At 42.0% G+C, this 21,089-nt stretch overlaps 1 protein-coding gene across 1 annotated transcript; it reads right to left on the bottom strand.

Annotated features, from left to right (window-relative positions):
• Positions 1-2,185: 2,185 nt before the first annotated feature.
• On the bottom strand, positions 2,186-14,407 carry LOC131573046 (NADH dehydrogenase [ubiquinone] 1 alpha subcomplex subunit 9, mitochondrial-like). The gene is made up of 11 exons (XM_058826622.1): positions 14,253-14,407; positions 11,982-12,152; positions 11,137-11,234; positions 10,871-10,962; positions 8,362-8,503; positions 7,924-8,026; positions 7,393-7,460; positions 7,182-7,258; positions 5,666-5,761; positions 3,784-3,850; positions 2,186-2,462 (listed from the first exon to the last, which is right to left on the bottom strand). Exons 1-11 carry the CDS (start codon positions 14,299-14,301, stop codon positions 2,295-2,297), a joined length of 1,131 nt encoding a protein of 376 aa, XP_058682605.1. The 5' UTR covers positions 14,302-14,407; the 3' UTR covers positions 2,186-2,294.
• Between the last annotated feature and the right edge of the window lie 6,682 nt (positions 14,408-21,089).

The raw sequence follows: 21,089 nt of genomic DNA, 5'->3' as shown, positions 1-21,089 counted from the left end.
GAATCTCGACAAAAAAATCCCTGACCTTCCCTAATGATGAGAAAGGCAATTTACATTCTGTAGTTTACAACATGCTTAACTGATGCTGCTTTTCCAAAAAGGAGAAACTTACTTTAGGGAGTAAGTCCCAGGAAAGAAGCCCTATAACAGCACACCATCACTGTTTTCAGCTCTGCCACCAGCTTCCCTTTGCTCTTTTGTCAGTGTCCCCACCTCAGAGAAGCTGCAATAATATTCTCATTAACTACTCAAAATTTAGTTTACTTTAAATGTAACAGTCCTCTGATCTCATTTCATAGAATTGTACCCATATGCATTTCTTAGGGCAGAGGGAAAAGAAATGACAGCAGGGAGAGAGGTAACTACAGAATTACTGCCAGCATGAATGCTCCTCTGTCATTAAAATCTGCCCTCTAAGTAGCTAGAGAAACCTTTAAGCTTTTCTCAGCCTGGAAAAAAAGGAGGCTCAGGGAGAACCTTCTGGCTCTGCACAACTCCCTGACTGGAGGGGACAGCGGGGGCTCTGCTCCCAGGGAACAAGGGACAGGACAAGAGGAAACAGCCACAAGCTGTGCCAGGGGAGGTTCAGGTTGGACATCAGGAAGAAACTTTTTCATGGTAATTTCTTCACTGGAAGGGACATTCTGGAATCCCTATCCCTGGAGGTGTTCAAGAAACCACTGGATGTGGCAGTCAGTGCTCTGGTCTAATTGTTAAGGTGATAACCGAAGACTGGACTCAACAATCTGGGAGGTCTTTTCCAACCTTAGCAACTCTACGGATTACAGCAATTCTTTACTCAGGCCTGTATTACAAAGTAAAGGAATTGCTTCAGAAAGCTAATTAAGGAGAAATCACGGCATAGTTTCTTCAAGGTGGGAAGAGAACTGCTGTGTAAAGTAAAGTTTTGTGGGGTGATGCTCCAATTTACCCATATTCCTGATGTGGAACAGCTGCTTCAAACTAAATTTCTCATAGATATTCAACCTCTTTCCCACTCTCTAATGGCTGTCTGAATTAAGATCCTCTAGGAGACCTCAGGGATGCAACTGGAAAAAGTGTGCTTTGAATAGGGGGTGGGGGGAGAGGGGAAATAAATCACTGCACCATGGTAAACATTTCCAGAACTGGCACCTCACATTCCAACACTGCCTTTGACAGCTTCTCCTGCAGCACTTTTGCCATCTGAAAATGGAAACTGCTCATTAGCCATGCAGGGCTATGTGATAATTGCATCTCTGTACTCTTGTGAAGCAGCTCAGGAACGGGAGTGCTTTCACAGCAGGATGTAACATGCAATATATCAAGATCAGGGCCACACTTAGCAAATGAGTGCTAATGAGACTACAGAGTTAGGTTCTGATAGAGAAAAGCTGTCAATCAAAAATAATAAAAGTTGAGGCTCAAATTAGTAATCACTTCCATTCAGCCCTAGCTTTTGAACTGGCAGATTTATTTTAAAAGCAGTGAACTTATGTTATCAAAAGAAAAATAAACAATCCATGAGAGCCAAATATAATACTTCCTTCAAAGGTAGGATCAAAAGACTCACACTATTACAAGAGCCCACCTCCTTCTCACAGAGTAAACATTCGCAGCAGCAGTTCTGACGTGGAACAACAAAATATGGAAGCTCTTCAAATTTGAGAAACACTTTGCCCAGGAGTTTCACAGTAGTTTAGCAGTATAGAAAAAGTGAGATTCTGTTCTCTGCCTACAGCAATGAGCTGGGGGTGTTTAACCTGGAGAAAAGAAGGCTCAGTGACCTTCTGGCTCTCTACAACTCCCTGAAAGGAGGCTGGCACTTTCTGTAAGAGCTGTGTTCAGCACAGAAAACCAAGTTCAGAAGAGTCAAAAACTTAAAACAAGGGCTTTGTCTGAGATCTCATAGCCTGAACAGGTGGCATTCCCAGCAATCCCTACTGGAAAGGGCACATTCTGGGTGACCTAGTCCCTAACGGAAACACTCTTGAAACCATTTGAGCGCCTAAAGCTCAGTGACACATTTGCTTTGAGAGCAAAGGGAGAAAGGGACAAGTGTTACAGCACATTCCCTCTACCCCAACCTTCAAAACATTATAATGCTCACCAGCTAAGCAACCATATTATCTGCTTTTGTGGCAGAGAGAAAAATCTGTGTTGCAGTGACATTCCCCCCTTAACTGAAAAGACAACACTGGTGAAATACAGTTTACATGATTAATACATTTTACTCAGTATGTACACAGTCCTCCAAAGAAGTTGGGTCATCCAAAGGTAGTTTAAGAAGCTTTAAGTATTCCCCTTTTCAGATGTTACATGGGCTGTGTTTTTGGCTTTGCTTCCTCCAGCTCAGCGTCCAACCAGCGGAATCTGCGGTGACGGCGCAGAACTTCGATGGCTTTTTGTTCCAGGGGCGTTGGTTGAATCCCCAACTCTTCAAAACCAGGAAGGTCAGGAAATGTCATGTCTGTTGTGTGAAACTTCAACAAGAATGGGGAGGGTAAGGAAACAAAAAGATAATTCACTTGAAATTAACAGCTTTACACCCAATGCAATCATTCTCCTGCCAAAAGAAGTAGAGGAAAGAGAAAGATTCAAACGCAACTGTGGCATAATTACACAAGGTCTTGAGTACCAAGACCTTCAACAGGAGGTACAGGTATTCTGCATCCAGCAAAAGTCCTTCAGGCTTCAAGTCAGGAATAAATACCATGCAGGAAGTGCCTTCCTTTTCTCTCCATACATTATCAGGGAGGTTACTGAATCACAACTGCAAAATCAAGAACTCAAAGGCTATACCTGAACTCCAATTATGGATATTCTGATTTGTCAAAAAAATGTGCATTGAATTATCACCTCTGGTAGATTGTTTTCCTCTGTTTATGGTTCCAACATGGTTCTGTACAGGACAAGTATTCTATTACCATATATGCAACCCCTATGACTTAAATCCTAGAAAACAGAGATTTCTCTTACGCTGGTGTTCCCTGAGAGGTCTTTTAAGTCAAACATATCTAATATTGTACAGATTATTTAAAGACAAAAAGCTTTGAAAGAGGAACAACCAAACCCAGAAGTGACATGGAGAAACTCCCTCTTACACTACCTATGCTATAGCTGACTTGCAGTAGTTTTAGTGATTTGGTGCAGGCTTATTTTATGATATGTAACTCAAGAAACTAGAAAGGCAGCTGGAAGAAAGGTTTTAGGAGATGTTACTGGTGGACAATCAGGTTAAGTAGGCTATTGATACTGTGTTGTAACAAAATACACTGAAATTCCAATGCTGCACAACAGTTGGGAGAGTCACTGTAATTCAGAAAGCACAAAGTTAAGGGAATGTACATGACTATCTTTGCTAGCCTACACATATACACTAATATGACACTAATACTTGCCAATTCCTACTTTTTCCTTGCTTGCAGTTGGTTTTTTGCAACTTATTTCTTCAACCCCAAAGAAACACTCTGAGTAGTCAGGAATAAACATGAAGTGGCAACATTCTCCCAAGAAATGCACTTGAATATTAAGCAGGATTTTGGAATGTGCACAGTGTGTCAGTTCAACTTCAGGTGTTAAAAACCCCATTCCCTGGATGATGAAAGAGAATTTAGTGCATCTAGAGCTACATAAACTGATTAAGAGTGGGGAGCACTGCCCCACTCACTTTGCTCACCCAACCTCTACTTTTGGCTGTTTTCAATTCCATGTGTTTTTGGGAAATGCAAAACTACAAGGGGGAGCTACAAACGCACAATAAAACACTTCCCAAGAGGGATTTTTGGCTGGTCCCATGCTTACCCGATCCACCTTGTCCCGTGTCAACCATGGTTCAAATGGATTCATCTCAAAGAATCTTGCAACTAAACTGTGAACAGAAGAAATATTGCAAAAGTAAAGTCATTTATCCATATACTCAGAAATCTGGTAAAAATTACTTCAAACTTAACAGACGGTGAGCAAGAGCTTGTTCTGAAGTTGTTCCTGCAAGCTCTGAGTTCATTAAAGCACTAGATGTGCCAGCCAACAGGTTCTTAGTTGTGTTTCTGGTAATTAACTGTTCCTGAACTATTTGATCTTGTATTATTTTACTTTGGATGGAATAGAGAAACAGATCTCTAGAAATTAAAATGAGCATTAGTGGGTGGAGAAAGTGAACTCCACATGCAATTCCCCACACAACAGAGGGCTTAGTCTTGCCCCTGCTTTTCATCCAAACTCCTCCCTGCCAGTGTAGGCAGCAATCCAATTAGTCACAAAGTTGGATTCAATGACTCCAGGAAAAAACACAATTGCTGACAATTAAATGAGTTATCAGCAACACAAACAACCTGGTGGAATCGGGAGCAATATATAATAAGGGTGAGGACTGGGATACCTGCAGTTTTGAGAAATGAAGCTTCCCTTGAAAGAAAGGAAGTCTGACAGGGAAAGGAAAATAATGCTACAGCTCTTGCTCAGTGTCTTGGGGGCAACAGCAGAATCTCTTACTGAACAGGTCCTCTTGCTGAAGTGCACACCTGGCAGATTAGGGTGTTACTGAGTTACTGCACATAAACATAACCAGGCTCATCTGCCTCTCAGGAGCATTCTTTTCTCAAAAATATGAACTATCACTTAGTTTAGCCCATAAATAAAGAAGTGCAACATGGACTGTAGCAAATGTGAATAAAAGTAAGAAGCACCCACACAGCACCTTTTTAACAAGCTGCTCTGTGTCACCAGAGCCATGTTATAACCTGGTACCTGTTGCAGCCAATACAGGAACAGCCACAACAGTTTAGGAGGTTCTAAGCATTATCCATCAGCACTTCCATGAATCCAAAGCTGATTCCTACTGGCGGAAGGGTTCTAACTCTGGTGACTAATTAAGCTTATTAATTTGCACTGTACTAAACATGAGGGGGACCAGGATGCCAAATAATAACACAGCCCAATCGTGCCGAGGGCAACTTCTGAAATGGCATTTATTGCTTGGGGTAGCTCTTCAAAAAGATGTGATTACTTCCCAAGGATCAGGCCCAGGCTCAGTAGCAGATCTTTAAGATTGTGCACAAAAATCTGTCAGGGTCTGCAGTCAGCAACATGCACAGAGATTCTCCCTGTGGTATTATTAAAGATAATTTGGTTTGCTACTAATTTTATCAAATTAGGACCTTTTGCTACTTCTTGGCTCAGCAAAGCCATTCAGTCACAGCATCACTTAGGTTGGAAAAGACCTCCAGGATGATCAAGTCCAAGCTTTGCTGATCACCACCCTTGTCAACCAGACCAGGGCACTGAGTGTCATGTCCAGTTGTTTATTCAACACCTCCCTGGGTAGCCCATTACAGTGTTCAACCACCCTTTCCATGAAGAAATTATTCCTGATGTCCAACCTGATCCTTCCCTGGTGCATCTTGAGGCTATGGCCTCTCATCCTGTCCCTAAATGTCAGGGACAAATTACTCTGAAATGAACAACTATATTAAGCTCACTACAAGCATGCACTTCATGTACCAGATCATCAAATGCAGGCCTGTCCCTGAGCTGAAGGCTCAAAATTGGCAAACAAGTATCTCAGGAAAGGCAACTTCTACAACCCCACCACCTTAAACAACAGCTGGGCAGAGTAAATAATCCATGCAACAGGTATTTATGCTTCTGTGCTGCCAAGAGCTTACTGAATTAGGGTCCCACTTACTGGTAGAGAGGCCGTGGCAGGGGGTAGGGAATGAAGGGGTGGTGGGATATGGTGTAGATGTACTCGACCATGTCATACAGGAGGTACCGGTGAGGTCTGGAAGGAAAAGCAGCAAACATCACACCTCAGTCAGCTACACTTCCATATTTGCAGCAAGAGAAAAAAAAATAATTTAAACACTCCACCCCTAAGGCTACAAAAAGCCTATTTCTTCCATTCAAAACATTTGCCAGCAGAGACTCCCCCATGGCTCACTGGGAGGAGGTTTATCCTGAAGGACTGCAGCCTGGAGAAGGGCCCACCCTGGAGCTGGGGAAAAGCATGGAAAAGAAGTGACAGAACAGTGGGCTTTCGGCCAAGGCTAACCCACCACAACCACACTGGATGAAATGTATTCTGTGTGCTTTGAAAGCACACCTGAATGTGGCTCCTTCCATGCTGACTCAAATTCTGAACTCAAGACTTCCAGCACTATGACAGAAATTTGTTCAAACCCACTTGGAAGCCAGAAAGCAAATGGAGAATTAAGGACACTTTATTAACAAGACATCCCATCTTTGGTAGGAAATGGCTGCAGGGATATTGATTGACTTGCCTTTACTTGACCAAGAATATCTTGTTCTATTTAAAAGCAAGATGAATTGTCCAAAAAATGCATTCCTCCCCTCTCAAGATGGAGTGAATGAAGCAGTCAGTCTTTCATACACCTGTCTAAGAGTAACATAAACCACTGGGAATTCCCATTCCGTTCTTGGTCACATTCTGCCTTGACATTTTAGGCTCTCTAGATGGCTCACTGTCTGTCAGCTATCTCCCTTGGCTTTCCAGGCAATTTGCTGCCATTCCAAAACGTTCTGAAAAGCTCCATGACACCACAAGAGCACACTGCTGAGCAGCTCGATAAACCCAGGATATCACAGATGCCAAGGTCTGAGGTTACAGGTATGAAAACTGAGTCTTCAACTAACATGAACAGGAAAAGTTCCAAGAGATCAGAGATTCATAAAATGGTTTGGGTTGGAAGAGACCCTAAAAATCATCTCATTCCAATCCCTGTCATGGGCAGGGACACCTTCACTAGCCCAGGTTGCTCACAGCCCTGTCCAACCTGGCCTTGAAGTCTTCCAGGGATGGGACAGCCACAGCTTCTCTGGGAAACCTGTAAATCCAGTCTCTAACTATAGATCCACTGCCTCTAAGCCATTCTAATTCCAGGTGGTCTCCACACAGCTTTACCAGAATTTTCCCCAAATCCATGTTGTCAAGTTTATTTCCCAAGCTGCCTATTTCTTTGTGTGCACATACATCAAATGAAATGCAGTGGGGCCCAGATTAGGATTTTCAGAGTAGTCACAGTAAGAGCTTGGGCCATTTTTCCTCCCAAAAAGGAGGTGGAATTTATTGCGGCTCAAACTGTGTGCATGGGTGGAGCAATTAAATGTACTGTGCAGCATGCCAAAAAATGACACCCAAAAGATGTACTACAGTTTAATCAGAATCACAAAAAGTGACCTACCCAGCCAAGGCATATGTTTTTCCTTTTGCATCAGGATTCTTAATTGCATTAATAATTGCCTTTGCTACATCAACCACCTGTGAGGAACAAATTCTGAGAGTTACCACGAGAAAACAGGAATACATGCACACACTCTTCTTTCAGAGGTGGTTTACAGACCAACACATCCACCCACTGAGGATTTAGGATTGAGATTTTATGGAAAACTTACATAGACTGGTTGCTTGACTGTTTTCTTTCCCAGAGCAATAAGAGGCACACCACCAAACCAGCGCATATCTGATGGAAAAAAAGATAAAATCTGGGAACCCTTTCACTACCAGAATAACCAAGACATTTTACACCACACTGAGTGTGGATCTCTTCTGAAAATTGATTTCACTTTAAAAAAAATATAGAATTGGGAAGAATTCCCAGCCAATTGCATCAGTATTTTTTCCAAGACACATTTAGTTTTTGTATTAACAACGAGAGGGCTGCATTTGCTGTTTCCTTAGAGTGGCTCAGTACACACCCTCGCCTCAAAAGAAAATTATTACAAAAATAAAAACAAAGAGCAACATCTAACTAGATTGAGAAAGAATTCTGTCAAGAGTGAGAATTTAGTATGTTGCTATGTATCCCACACATTGCCAGTAAAAACACACCTGTCTGCTTCTCAGAAGCAAATCCCATTTTCTCTCTGTTCTCTACAGGCAGTTACACAAATCATACGTGGATTTATTATTCCAAGAGTACATACTTGCATAATGATTGAGAAATCGGTCCTCTCTCCCAAACATCTCAGAGGGCTTCAAAATCACAGCATCTGGAAATTCTTCCCTCACTACCTCCTCTCCAACAGCCTAGCAATTAAAACAAACACATTCATTAGATCCATACTGAACCAAGCAGAAGTAGATGCCTTTCATAACAGAAAACATCCTTACTACAGAACTAAAAGAAATGACACCATCAGTAGCACAAAAATTATTTATATCTAAGCCATTTGATCCTTGAGATGCTGCACTAAGATAAAGCTCTCATAGAAAGCCCAAACATTTCTCAGCTGCAGAAAACAGTCTTCAGTAAATTCATACACTGATTTCCTTCAAAAAGACCCAGCTGGGGGAAAAAATAGACCCAAACCAAACACAAAGTACATTCTCAGGATATATATTTGCGTGGATTCCAGACTTACTTTGACCCTGAGGTATTTGGAAGGACTCTTCATGTTAGCATTCAGGTGAGAGATATGAATGAATTTTTCCACACCGGCTTCCTTACTTATGTGTGCAATATTTTGAGGAATATTTACAAATTCATCTTCAAATCTGAAGTTTCTAAAGCAAGGCAAAACCCAAATGTTACTTTAAGAGCAATCAACAATGGCTGCCAACCAGCCAAAAAGCAATTATTATGTATTACTTGAATGTATTATCAAAAACCTATACTGACACTCTTCGTTAGAAACAAAATTTCCCTTCATGATGGACTCTTCATATAATAAAACTTAGAGGCAAGTGACATTGCAACTGTAATCTTCAATTTTAGCTTCTCTGCCTTTTCACCTGATAAGATTAAATCAGTATGAAAAATCCTCTTGCCCATTTGTCTGTGACAAATAGAAAACTCCCAGTGAAAGTGAAAACAGCTTATTTTTATTAAAAGCACTCCTGCATCTTGAACTCTGAGGAAGGCTGTGTTTTCACAAATCCTGTTCAAAATTTGCCTTGATTTGACACAATTACACTACAAAGAAGCTCAAAATTTCTGAGCAGCACAATGCAGGTCAGATGCCTGGCAGGGGGGAAGCAGACAAAAACAAACCAGCTAACACAGAAGTGCTCATGCAAATGGAAAAACAATTTGTCAGAGCATTTAGAACCATTTCAGAGCTGAAAGGGACTTCCAGGAGAAGCAGGAAGAAATCCTCCCGTCACTGTATGACATTCAAGGGGCCTAAATTAGGAGGTTATACTGTCAACCAGCTTGGTATCTGATCAAGAACAATACAGAAGCTCTGTCTCCACACAGAACTGACAAGCTACCAACAATCCCAAAAATTCTATCCAACTATCCCAAGACTGAACTGGTTTCTCATGTCATTGTATTGTCCTTGTAAGTACCCCGCACCTTGACCATTTGCTTTGGGTAGCAACCATCTTACCCACACACCTCCCTCTGTGTCCTTATCTCCTCCCACAGCTCTTCAGATCCTACTGAAGTCCAAAGAAAGCCTTAAAAATACAAAGTTATTTTTGAGCCTTCAATAACTAATCTGATCCTGGGAACCATCACTCCTGCTCTGCTCACCAAAACAGATTTAGAAACACACGAGAATGAACAACATCCCTCCTGTAACCATGGAGTTTCAAACAACACAGTACACATAGAGGAGCCTGGACACAAATACAAGGCAAGAAGGAAAGTATTTCATGGCAGGCTTTGCTTTTTTTGCCTGATCTCTCTATCTAATTTTACTTTTCTTCCTGCCCAAGTTTTTCAGAGGCTCTGGGATGATTACAATGGTTACTCAGACCTGATGTTTAACAAACCAGAGAACTTGATCTCAGGGTTTCAGCACCACCAATACCCACATGCATAAAATATGTGATTAAAACATTTGTACCACACAGTGGTTAAGTTCTGCAATGTCTGAAAGTTTTAAACATGGACCAAGACTTGTCTCTTTGAATCTATTGAACTGTACAGAGAACAAGGTTTGGGAATTTTTAAATAGAATGAAAACGTTCTGTTATTTCCCTTTGATTTCCTTTTAGTAACAGAAGAAACTGTCTTTTCTATAAAACATACTTTTCACACAAGTCCAGAAATTTTGAACATCAAAGGGCTGTTCATCAAAGAAGGGCAACAAAAACATTAGGGTGTAAGCAGAGATGAAACTGGAATCTGCATTTGTTTCTGTCTACAATGAAAGCAAAAATTATGCACCATACAAAGGCAAATCTCACCATTAAATTTTTGTCTGGCAGTTCTGCACAAGGCTTTAAATAAAATGGACATGATTGCCTGAACACACACACACACACAAAGAAGGCTGTTCTCAGAGAAGGCACACACACAGGCTGTTACAGGTATTTTTAACCTAAAATATGGGAATTTTAAAATTAATTTCAAAAAGGAACTATTCTTAGAAATCATTATCAAAGAATGCTTCTGTAGCTAATATTGGCTGTTAAAATTCTATCAAGGAATGATGTTATTAGTCATAATCTTAGGGACTCTTCATCAGCTATTCCTGTTTGATCATGGCATTTTCTAGCAGGCTACAACTCACCACGACATCCAAGTGACATGATGAAATCTTACTTCTGTGATAATGTAAATATAATCTAAGTATGAGTTAAATATAAATAAAATGTAAATGTAAATATAAGAAATTGGTATTAGAAAAGGCCCTGTCACCTATAGGAAGGCACTCAGGGAACATCTATGAGGTACATGAAAGCAGTACACTAAGCTGTACTCTGGAAAATTTTGGAAAGAATGCACTTTTCCAAAGCAGATCACCACCAGGACTGGAGCTAACCATTGAAAGAAATTTTATATGCAAAATGGTTGGGTTGCCTTTTCACAGAAGCCAAGAATAATGACAACATCACTGCACACACATGCTGTAAAACATGGCTACAATACCTGATGCAAATCTATCATATACAGGAAAAGGAAAAAAAAAGGAAAATTACTTTGTTTCCCATTCCTTTCCAATAAGATTAATGACCACATTGCTGTGTTCCACGGCTCTTCGGATGGAATCTTTGTCTCTGCAGTCCCACTCCTGCAAGCAGAGCATCAAATGGGGAAAAGATGACAAAATGTGTCAACAGGCATCACCACAGCAAGCTCTTTCACACCATTTCCATTTAGAGGCTACATTATAGCTGGAGTTGTGTCTTTGAGAAGGATTACCTGGCTGCCCAGGGGTTAGAGCTTGATCTCAAACCAGACTCACCATGAAAAGAAGCTGCCCCAGGTCACCCATGGGCCGCAGATACATCAGGTCATACTGATCACAGCGATAGGGGATGATGACTTGAGAGCCAATGCGACCTAAAGGGCCACAAAAAATCCAAAGTTTCAAGCAAATACATCCCTTTAAGTAGATGAAGTTCTAAATAAAGCAAGCTCCCTTTTTTCCCCTGGCATTTAAGCATTACAATTAGACATAGGTATCTTCAATACATATCTGCAAAGCTAAAAGTAGAACAGAACTAAGGTTCTTCTTGAACCTGTATAATTCAAATTCTTAAATAGGATTCGTTCCTTAATATTTAGGCTTATAGACAAAAAGCCAAAGCCTGTTAACAAACAACAACAAAAATGGTGTGTCCTATAAACACAACGCAATACCTAAAAAAATTAAATATATACAAGGACCTTTACATTTTTTAAGTTGCATGAAATGAAGGAGGGGAAAAAAGCAGCATCGGTTATTTTCCAAAATTTAAATACAAAAGGGCTGTTTCAAAGAATTCCAATCAAATTCCTGCAAGCCTTTTAGTAAACTGTCTTAAGTCTAAAACCAGAAGAATCAAATACATGCTGTAGCTCTCCTCAGACTTGCATTCTACAGAGGAGTAGGACTTTAATGACCTTAAGCTTCCAAAGCTCCAATATTACCTTGATTAAAACACTTTTTACTATTTGTCACATGCTGGAATTCAAGCAGACTGCAAAACACTTTTAAGACCCAAAATGCCAAACACTTCTCCATCACCCTGCAACTTCAAGAGTAATTAGTTTAGTTAAACGTTTTTTTGGGTAGCTCTTTTCATCAGTACTTCTGGTGAGCATTACCCAAGCGGTTCACAACGTATCGTCCCAGGAAACCTGTGGCTCCAAAGACAGTAGCCACAATGCCACTGACAGAGGATCTTCCACTTCTCCCATGAGGGATCACGGCATGATGGACTTGCCGGTGCTGCTGCAACACCAATGGTGCTGCAGTCAGGACAGAAGCTCCATGGCCTGCAACATAGAACAGGAGAGAGTTTGGGATATTAACTGGGATTCAGCACTGCTAACTCACAGCTTATCTTGGTTTTCTCATCACAAATCTCTAGCATCCCATGCCAAGACTCCTGATGGGCTGTTTCAGAGGTACCTGGAGAGGTCAGAGGGGAGCAGGCCTGGGAAGCTGTTGGTAAAGTTAAGGACCAAACTAAGACAGGGAAGGAGCTGACAAAGGTTATCAGTTCTTAAAGAGCAAGTAAAGCTTACTGTGAGTTTAAGGTGAAGCAAGTAAAGAATACTCAATAAAAATACAAAATATAGCAGAGGAAGCAATAAAAGATCCTTCCTGTATCACAGGCTCTGAAGTGGAGATAGGGAGAGATGCAAAGACCCAGATCCAGGATACACAGGATACTGCCTCAAAGCTGTTTCTTTCCTCAAGAAGCTAGGAAAACTTGGGAGCCATGAAGGCAGAACATCATTAGGATACTGATATGCAAGAGCATGCGGTGACAGGACAAGGGGGAATGGCTTCACACTGACAGAGAGCAGATTTAGATTGGATATGAGGAGAAAATTCTGTGAACCACTGTGAATGTGGTAAGGCCCTGGCACAGGATGCCCAGAGCAGCTGTGGCTGCCCCATCCCTGGAAGCGTCCAAGACCAGGTTGGACAGGACCAGGAGCAACGTGGCACTTGCACACTGAAGGTTTTATCCCAATGTGGTTAGGAATTACCAGTACACAGGGGCACTGACATTGCACCCACAATGTTCAGAAGATTAAAAGGATAGGGTGTGTTGAGGCATAAATTATATTCTGTTACCCCATCTGGCAGAACTCAAACCAGAAAGTCCAACCAAATTTCAGTGACTGAGGGAGGCTTTTTGCTGCCCAAACATTTGCCTATCCCTGTTGTCTCCACACCCCACAAACTGGGAAAAGATATTGCATCCCAAATTTTGCCCTGAAAGGCAGTTTGAGAGCCACTGAAAGTTAAAAAAATCAATAAAAAATTATATATTTCAACTATTCAGTGGCTTTTTTACTGTTACTTCTGCAAAAATTATTGGTGGCAAGCTCTTCATAATGCCTCTTCACTGTCATACTAACAAATAATATCTAATTACGGTTTTGTAACCTCTCACTTTTGTGTATCCCCCTGCTGTGCTTACCTTACCCTGTAAGGTGTTTAATGATAAACATCTTTCCTTGTTCCATAACTCTATGGGGTCTGGCTGTCAAAAATTGTCACCAGCTATGGTTATATATATGCCCAATCATTGCTTCAAATTCCATTTCCCAGAGCAGCTGTGGCTACCCCATCCCAGGCACTGTCCGAGGCCAGGCTGGATGGGGCTCTGAGCAAGCTGGGATAGTGGAAGGTGTCCCTGCCCATGGCAAGCGGCTGGAACCAGATGATCCTTACAGTCCCTTCTAATCCAAATAATTCTGTCGTTCTATGAATTAACGCTCAAATATCCACAGCAAACCCAAAGTGCCCTTTTCTCTACCCAAAAGTTTGTCTATCCCCATCTTCTCCCATCCCCACAAACTGGAAAAAGACACCACATCTCCCATTTTGTCCTGAAAGGCAGTCTGACAGCCACTTAGGTAAATAAAGAACACACTGCCCCCATTAGAAGGATATTGAGCTCCTCCCTGCCCTTTACCAACAAAACCTATTTACCACCTCCCCTGTTACTCAAAGAGTGTGGGCAGACTCAATTTAAACGGAGGCAAAGACCCAAATACGTGCTTTAAATATAATATTGGTAGCTGAACTGTACCACAGATCATGGTCAAAAGGTCACAGCCACCTAAGAAACAGCAAAAGGAACCTAAGCTTTTAGCTTACAGGGCAGTGAACCCCAGCTACATCCCGAGCTCCTTGTGCTCCAACCCCCAGCTCCCTAAGGAGAAGGGAGGCAGAAACATGATCATTTCCGCGCTCCCAGAAAAAAATTTCGGCAGCTCCTTCCCCACCATTACGGTGGGAGCTCCCCTCGCGCAGAGCCGGGAGCGGAGCACGTCCCGGGCTGGGGCAGAGCCGCACGGACACGCCGAGTTCGCTGAGGGGCGGCCGGGAGCGCCGGGGCCGGGTCCGACACTCACCTGCCCTTGCCAGCCGCAGCCCGCGGGCGCAGCGTGTCGCCGCCGCCATCTTGTGCCTTCCCGGGGCGGGGCGGCGCGTGCGCGGGGCGGCGGGCGCAGCGCGGCTGCGCAGGGCGGGGGCGCGAGGTCCCTCAGGGCCTGCCAGCTTAATTAAAAAGTCACGGAGCTCATTAGCGTTGGGGAGGTTGTGGCGATTGGCGAGATTGACTTGTGATCCAGTACTGCTGTGTCAGCTGGGCTATGGCATTGAGTAGTGCCTCCAGTGTTTCCTCCCACACTTCAGGGTGCAACGGTAATTCCAGGGACGGTAGCTCCACCTCCAGCTTGGCAGCCTGTTCCAATGTCCAAGAAGGAATTCTCCTTTAAGTGAAAAAATTACTTGTAGTGTCCAACCCGAGCCTCTCCTGGCGCAGCTTGAGGCCTGTGCCTTGTTCCCTGGGAGCAGAGCCCGACCTCACCTGGAAACGCTTCGTTAGTGGTCGATGTGCTGCTATACATAGGCGACAAGGAAAGTGCCGGTGTGTTTGGCCTGTTTACAGACGGCAAGGGGAAGATGAGGGCCTGGCTCTTCCCTGGGCACTGTCAGCGCTCATAAAACCAGCCGTACAATGGCAGTGTGGGCTTGCAACAGAAGGAAACGCTCCTAGCCTTGGTCTAAACTACTCCAAGTGCAGTGCCAAGCTGAAGATGTCACTGCTCTCCAATCGACTGTGTCAGGAGAAAAACATTTCCATGATCTTTCCCTTCCAAGTACAATCTCTTTATTTGTACCACACTCAAATGGCAACACAAACTTCTCTGGTGGAGTCCGGCTACAGTCGTGGAACTGTCAGGAAAATTAATCCACAAACACCAGAGGTTTATGTCCAAAAAGGAGACAGAGGAGTCCCTTTTCTTTATTCAAATAAAGGGAGAGGCCATGGGGCATTCCCCTGGGGTCTCTCAAATTTTTGGAGGGCGCAGCCTCCTTTTTATCCTAATTCCCAGCCTCTTGTCCCTTCTCTCTTTCCCCATAGGCTGAGGTACTTGAGAGGTACAGGCTTCCCGAAACGCCTGATACCTGCGATACCTTCCCCCCCCACCATGCATAATCCCTTCTTAATTCTTAACTTTTGTGGAATTCATGGTGCTCTTTCAGTGCCTCTTTGATCTTTTAGTGGAATCCATCCCATTGTTTCTGTTGTCCCTCACTGATAGGTGCATCTTATCAGCAGACCCACAGCTTGTTTGTAAAGACAAACCCGTCATTCCTCTCAGAACCATCCAGCAAAAACACAGCTCACAAAAGTGCCAGCTGAGAAAGCTCTTGCTGCTTACAACTTCAGTTGCACCCAAAGAGCTACCAGTACACACCCTACTGCCTGCACTTTGCTTCTCAGCTCTATGAACCATCATAATCCTTCAGTCTCAGAGAGCCAGGATCCAAATGGAACAGCACTAGTGACTGCTCACACACTAAAGGTACCAGGACAGAAAGCTCAACAGCCTGGCTTTTGCATTCCCACTGTAAGCTCTAACCAACAGAACTGCCTGTTAGGAAAAACCATTAAATGTCACTAAAACCACCCAATCTACATATCCAAAATTGGTTTCTTTGCCAAAGAGAAGAACTGTAAGCCTGTCTCAAAAGAAATTAGATCCCCTTCACCAGAATGAGCAACATCCAAGAAATGAGCCCCTACAAAGGTGCCAGAAAACTGTCATTGGGCATTACCTGTCCAGGGCACTCTTACCCGCAGCACACGAATCCTGAGCGTAGCTGCTTACCTTGTCTGAAATAAGTGCACTACCAAAATTTCTGAAGGCCATCTCAGAGAAGTGGGAACCACACGCCAAATTGAACAGTGTGAGGAACAGTTCTTTGGGTACAGCTGAAGTACGGAAGCATTCTCAGCTGACACTTCTGTGAGCTTTGCTTTTGCCGGATGGTTTCAATTTTGTAGCCGAGCTCTGCGAGAATGAAAAAATGTATTAGGGTAAAGGAGTTCGTGTTGCCGTTTAAGTGGGAGGCAAATAACAGTTTTTACTCGGGAAAGCAGCGAAATTCTTTTGTTCTGAAAGTTGATTTAAGCGCAGTGGCGACTTCAACCTTGACCTGCACTTTCGGTACTTTAAGATAGGCGAGGTGCGTTTTTTTCTTTTGCGAGTCCACACCGCCATCGCGTGGTTCATCTTCTCTCAGTGCCCAGGGAAAAGCCGAGCACTCTCCTGTGCCGGCTCCATTCGTGTCAGAGAAGTCAGTGTAGGAGTTCTGTTGTGGACGCTTTCTTTGAGACTGAAAGCATGTGATCCTGCATAGAAGGGAGGGACGTGTGATTCTGTATGCGGAAGAATTCGAATTGTTTCACCGTTGGCTGGGCAGTTTTTAAGGCTGCAAAGGGAAAGTGAATTCCAGCCCTGCCTCTTTGTTCTAGTATTTCTCCTCGGGAGCAGCTGCTGAACGTTCTTAAATTTGTAACTGGACTCTATGAGACTGACGGGTGCATGAGGGTCCCCAGAGCTGTGTGCACAGACCTGGGTGTGCTGCACTTCAAAAGTGGGGACAAAGTGGAGGCCAGCGCTTACTTTTTGTTCTAGGAGCTTTGGATTGGGAATAATAGCTGGACATAGCAGGTTTTGAAGGTGGGCTCTGCAAGAGTGAAGGAATATGATGGTCCATGAGCATAAGTCCACGGTGTGTGTTGCTTTTTACAGGATGTGAGTTAAAAACAACAGCCTCCTGAGCAGGCACCTTTTGTGACCAATAGTTCCACTTGATACGGTTTAGGTTCAGGAACTCCGCGTGATCGAAAGAAAGAATGGGGTAGTCCATTTAGTTTGAAAGGAAAACTCCTAGCCCCTGTTTGCAGGGTGTTGTTGATAGCCTTCAAAGGGAATGTGAAACTGAGCAGCTGTTTTCTCCTCTTTTGTTTCCAGATTAAAATGATTCCGCTCAGATTAAAATGGCTCAGCGATAGAGCCAAAGTGTCAAGGTACATGCAGCTGAAAAAAAAGGAGCATAATACGAACGTGTGTTGTGTGGTTTAAAGCTGAGCAGGAAAAGGGATGCCCAGCACTGTCTCTTTTATTCCAGGTTCTTTTCTTCAAGGCCGCTGATGATCCTGGAGGTCTTTAGGCGAAACTGAAAGGATAGGATTCCACATGCAGCTTAGAAGAAACTTCATGTTCTAGGGAAAGAAACAGTTGCTAGCCAACCCCTTCTTCTTGCATCTTTCCAACTGCACACCTCAGTATCGGTTTGCATGCATTCCTTCTCAAGTTTCTTTCACTCTTTTCTAAATTCTTTCCTGAATTCTCTGTAATAGTTTTCCCCAAAACATTTGCATTTCACCTCTCCTCATCTGTGTTGGTCATTTCACCTCTCCTCATCTGTGTTGGTGTCAAAGTCTTTCAGAATCTCTCAGGAGGTTGCAGATCTTAGTGAAAACAAAGCTTGCAATACCTTTAGTAAATGCGACTTTTCCTCTTTTCCTTTACAATAGCCCACAAGAACAGTATTAAAATAGAACTAGAAGAAAGCCAAAGAATTAACAGCATTCTTTTTGCTTGTCTTAGCCTCTCTGCAGTGGAATACAAAGGTATTAAGGCCATAACTCCATTTGTTCCTGCTTTTGTTTAGTTTGAGATACCTATGCGACATGAAAAGATACATAATAGGGACTGTGAAAAGAGATTTAGATTTTGTTTTGGGTTTTGTTGTTGTTGTGGGAGCTGTACTTCTCATCTTTTCTGATCAGAAACCTCTTTCTAAAATTCTTAAATACCATCTGGTTTCTGTTCCATCTCATATAGTGATGGTTTGTTTTATCTGGTTTCTTGTGGTACAGAGGAACTTTCCCATTTGGCTAGTAAAAAAAAAAAAAAAAAAAAAATCACTATCTTTATCTAGACAGATATTTAAGTCTTCAAATCTATTCCTCTGTAATTATACAGAGAGGCAGAGTAAACTCAATTCCTTATGGCTTCACTAGGGTCTGGAACCTTTCTTACAGAGTTCTTGATGGAGGACATTTTGTCCCCCTTTTCAACTCCTGTACTGCTGCTGCATAGCTGAGTGTCCTAATAGACTGCTCTTAATGCTTTAGGCATCCTCTTTAATTGATTCTTTCTTTGCAGGACTGCAAATATTAACAATAAAATCCTGAGGTTGCTGTTTTCTTGCACTGACAGACACCACCAGGTCTTTCAAGAAGTGTTTACTTACATCCATGAAGGCTTCTTAGTACATTGTGCAACTGCAGTGCACAATGAACACTTCCTCAACAAGCAACTTAATTGGTTTTTTTTTTCCCTGTTCTTTCAAAGAAAGGTAAATACTGTGACAGAAGGTGAGTAATTAGAAAAAGAAAAGGCATCCTGTTGTCCCAAACTGGTACCCACAGGCACTTTTTAAACATGCTTGGGTGAAAAGGCAGGCATTTTAGCAGTTTTGTAGGGGTTCAGTGGGTTTTGGCCATTCTTTGCACGGACACTACAGCTTTCCCCATGCATTGCAATTTAGGTAGTTGCTCCTTGCAGTTCCAAAAGACTTCTGTACTTTAATCTTCTTCCTCAGAGCTCCTCACAGATGAGGTCAGGGGAAATAGCAGCACTGTGCCATTGAGTGCTGTCAGAGACACTGTAAGAAACTCAAAATGTTTATTTAAAATATTACATCTTAAGCTATAACATTGAAGGCATGCTAAATAGCCAATTCAAGAAGGAAATTAGTTCCTTTGTATTTGATGGAACTATTTATATATTACTAAGATAATAGCCTTAATTGCTTTTCATCTTTGTACAGTTTCACTATTTGCACTAAATTCAGCTGTGACAGGAAATTTTTTTAAGTTCAATTTCTAGCTATACTGCAAAAGCAAAAATGCTGAATTTTTTTCATTTCAAGCAGAGCAGAAAACATGTACATAGGGAAAATATGGATATAGTTCATATGAGTTAGGAATAAATTCCTATTAAAAATTCCATTTTGGATCCTGACTGGAATATAAACTTTCATCATGACAATCAACAAGATAACCTCACATGCACACTGCTTCTTTTCTGTATTTTTTGGAATAGAGATGTGAGTAAAAGCAGAATTCATTCCTTATCCTGAGGTTAAGAAATGTAGTTAAGACCAGGTCCTTGACATTGGGCCTTTTACATGGATTTCCTGAGGAAAACCATGTCTGGGAAGGGAACTTGGAAAATATTGTATTATCTTGTGCCACAGGAAGATGTGGTGTTTTGGGCTGAAACATCTACAATTATTTTGTATTTAATTTGAAAGGAACATTTATTTCCCTATTTTTCAGTACAGGTATGAATTTTTCATCTCTACCCACACACATACATAGCCAGACTAATTGTTCTTCTCTAAAAAATTATTTTAAAATTATTTCTTTTCATTCTAAAACACTCAGAGGCTCCCAAAAAAAAAAAAAAAAATTAAAAAGCATTGCCAATAAAAAAATCTCAGAATATACAGATGAGAAGTAATTTCTGTGGTTGGTTGGTTTTGGTTGTTGGTTAGGGTTTTTTTGTTAGATTTTTAAAGTTTTTTTGGTTTTTTTTTTTTTTTGTGGTTTTCATTTTTTGTTTGTTTTTTGTTATTTTACTGCTCAGATTTATCTGTAAAATCTTGGGTCCAGGAACCTTGTATTACACCATTTCTGTAAAGAACCATCTCATAATAAACACTCTTGACTTAAAGTGCAGGAATAGAAAAAGAAAAATTTGTGTGTAGCTGTCTTCAGTATTGCCACACATTTAAATTAGCTTGGCAATTATTTTGGGAAAAGCTCAGCTGGGATAATCATCTAAAGGATTTTAGTTGCATGCCAATTGTTTCACTGTATTCTGCCAACTCTTCTCACCCGACGCGAAAGTCATAAATCGTGCTTACAGGACGCTGTTAATATTGCCTCTTTGAAGAGGCTGCTCCAGGCAGACAAGCAGGGTTTGGCCTGGATCATGGATAACAAAGCTGGCAAAGTGTTCCCAATTGGCACTCAATTTTCAAAGATAAAAGATCACCCTCCCTACCTTCCTTGTGTCCAGGATTGACATAGAAACCCTTTGTGTTGGTGTGATTCACCAAAAGATGTATGAACAGGCTTTTGTCCATTCCAAGCCTGAGACTATTGCTGTAAAAAGAGTTCAGGAATTTCCTTTGGTGTTTATATGGAATCTAAATGCTCTAGGGTATGATGCCCAGGGATATTTGCAGCTCATATTGATGCCTTAAGATTTTAGCTTTTATATTTTTCAGATTATGTACTGCATTAGTGTAAAACTCTGAACTTCACAGAGTGTTAGTAAGCTCTCTTCACATTTTGGTCAGACAAAACAATCCTCTTAAGCCTGAGAACCAAGGACACAATCTGCCTCAGGCTCTGAAAAGTATAAACAAAAGTGAATCGTGGTGGGGGAAGAGCAAACTGGAGGTACATGACTTCATTACCTGAAGCTATAATTGGAAAATTAACCCTGATATACAAATAGACCAAATTTATATTTGTCTGAAAAACTCATGACTACCAGCCATCTGGGGTGTAGCCTCTGGAAGGCTTTTGACTGCCCAAGGTGTATGTGTTGAAGACCTTTACTAAATACCCACTTTATTCTCTTAACTCTGTCTAGCCCCTGTTCTAGTAGCCACTCCAAGGTATCATAACAAGCATAACCACAGCAGAGAGAAAACTTTGACTTCCAGGTTTTCCCCAGACGCTACCAAGACGTGTCTGGGAATTGAGGACAAAGGTACGTGTGAAAATTCACAGGCTGCAAAATGATTCCGTAAGAGCATGAGTGTTGCAGTAGAGACAGACAAGACACATTTTCTTCATGCAAAAAATA

This window comes from Poecile atricapillus, chromosome Z (genome assembly GCF_030490865.1).
Source record: "Poecile atricapillus isolate bPoeAtr1 chromosome Z, bPoeAtr1.hap1, whole genome shotgun sequence".
Classification (NCBI taxonomy): Eukaryota; Metazoa; Chordata; class Aves; order Passeriformes; family Paridae; genus Poecile; species Poecile atricapillus.
This window is presented reverse-complemented; position numbering and strand designations above follow the sequence as displayed.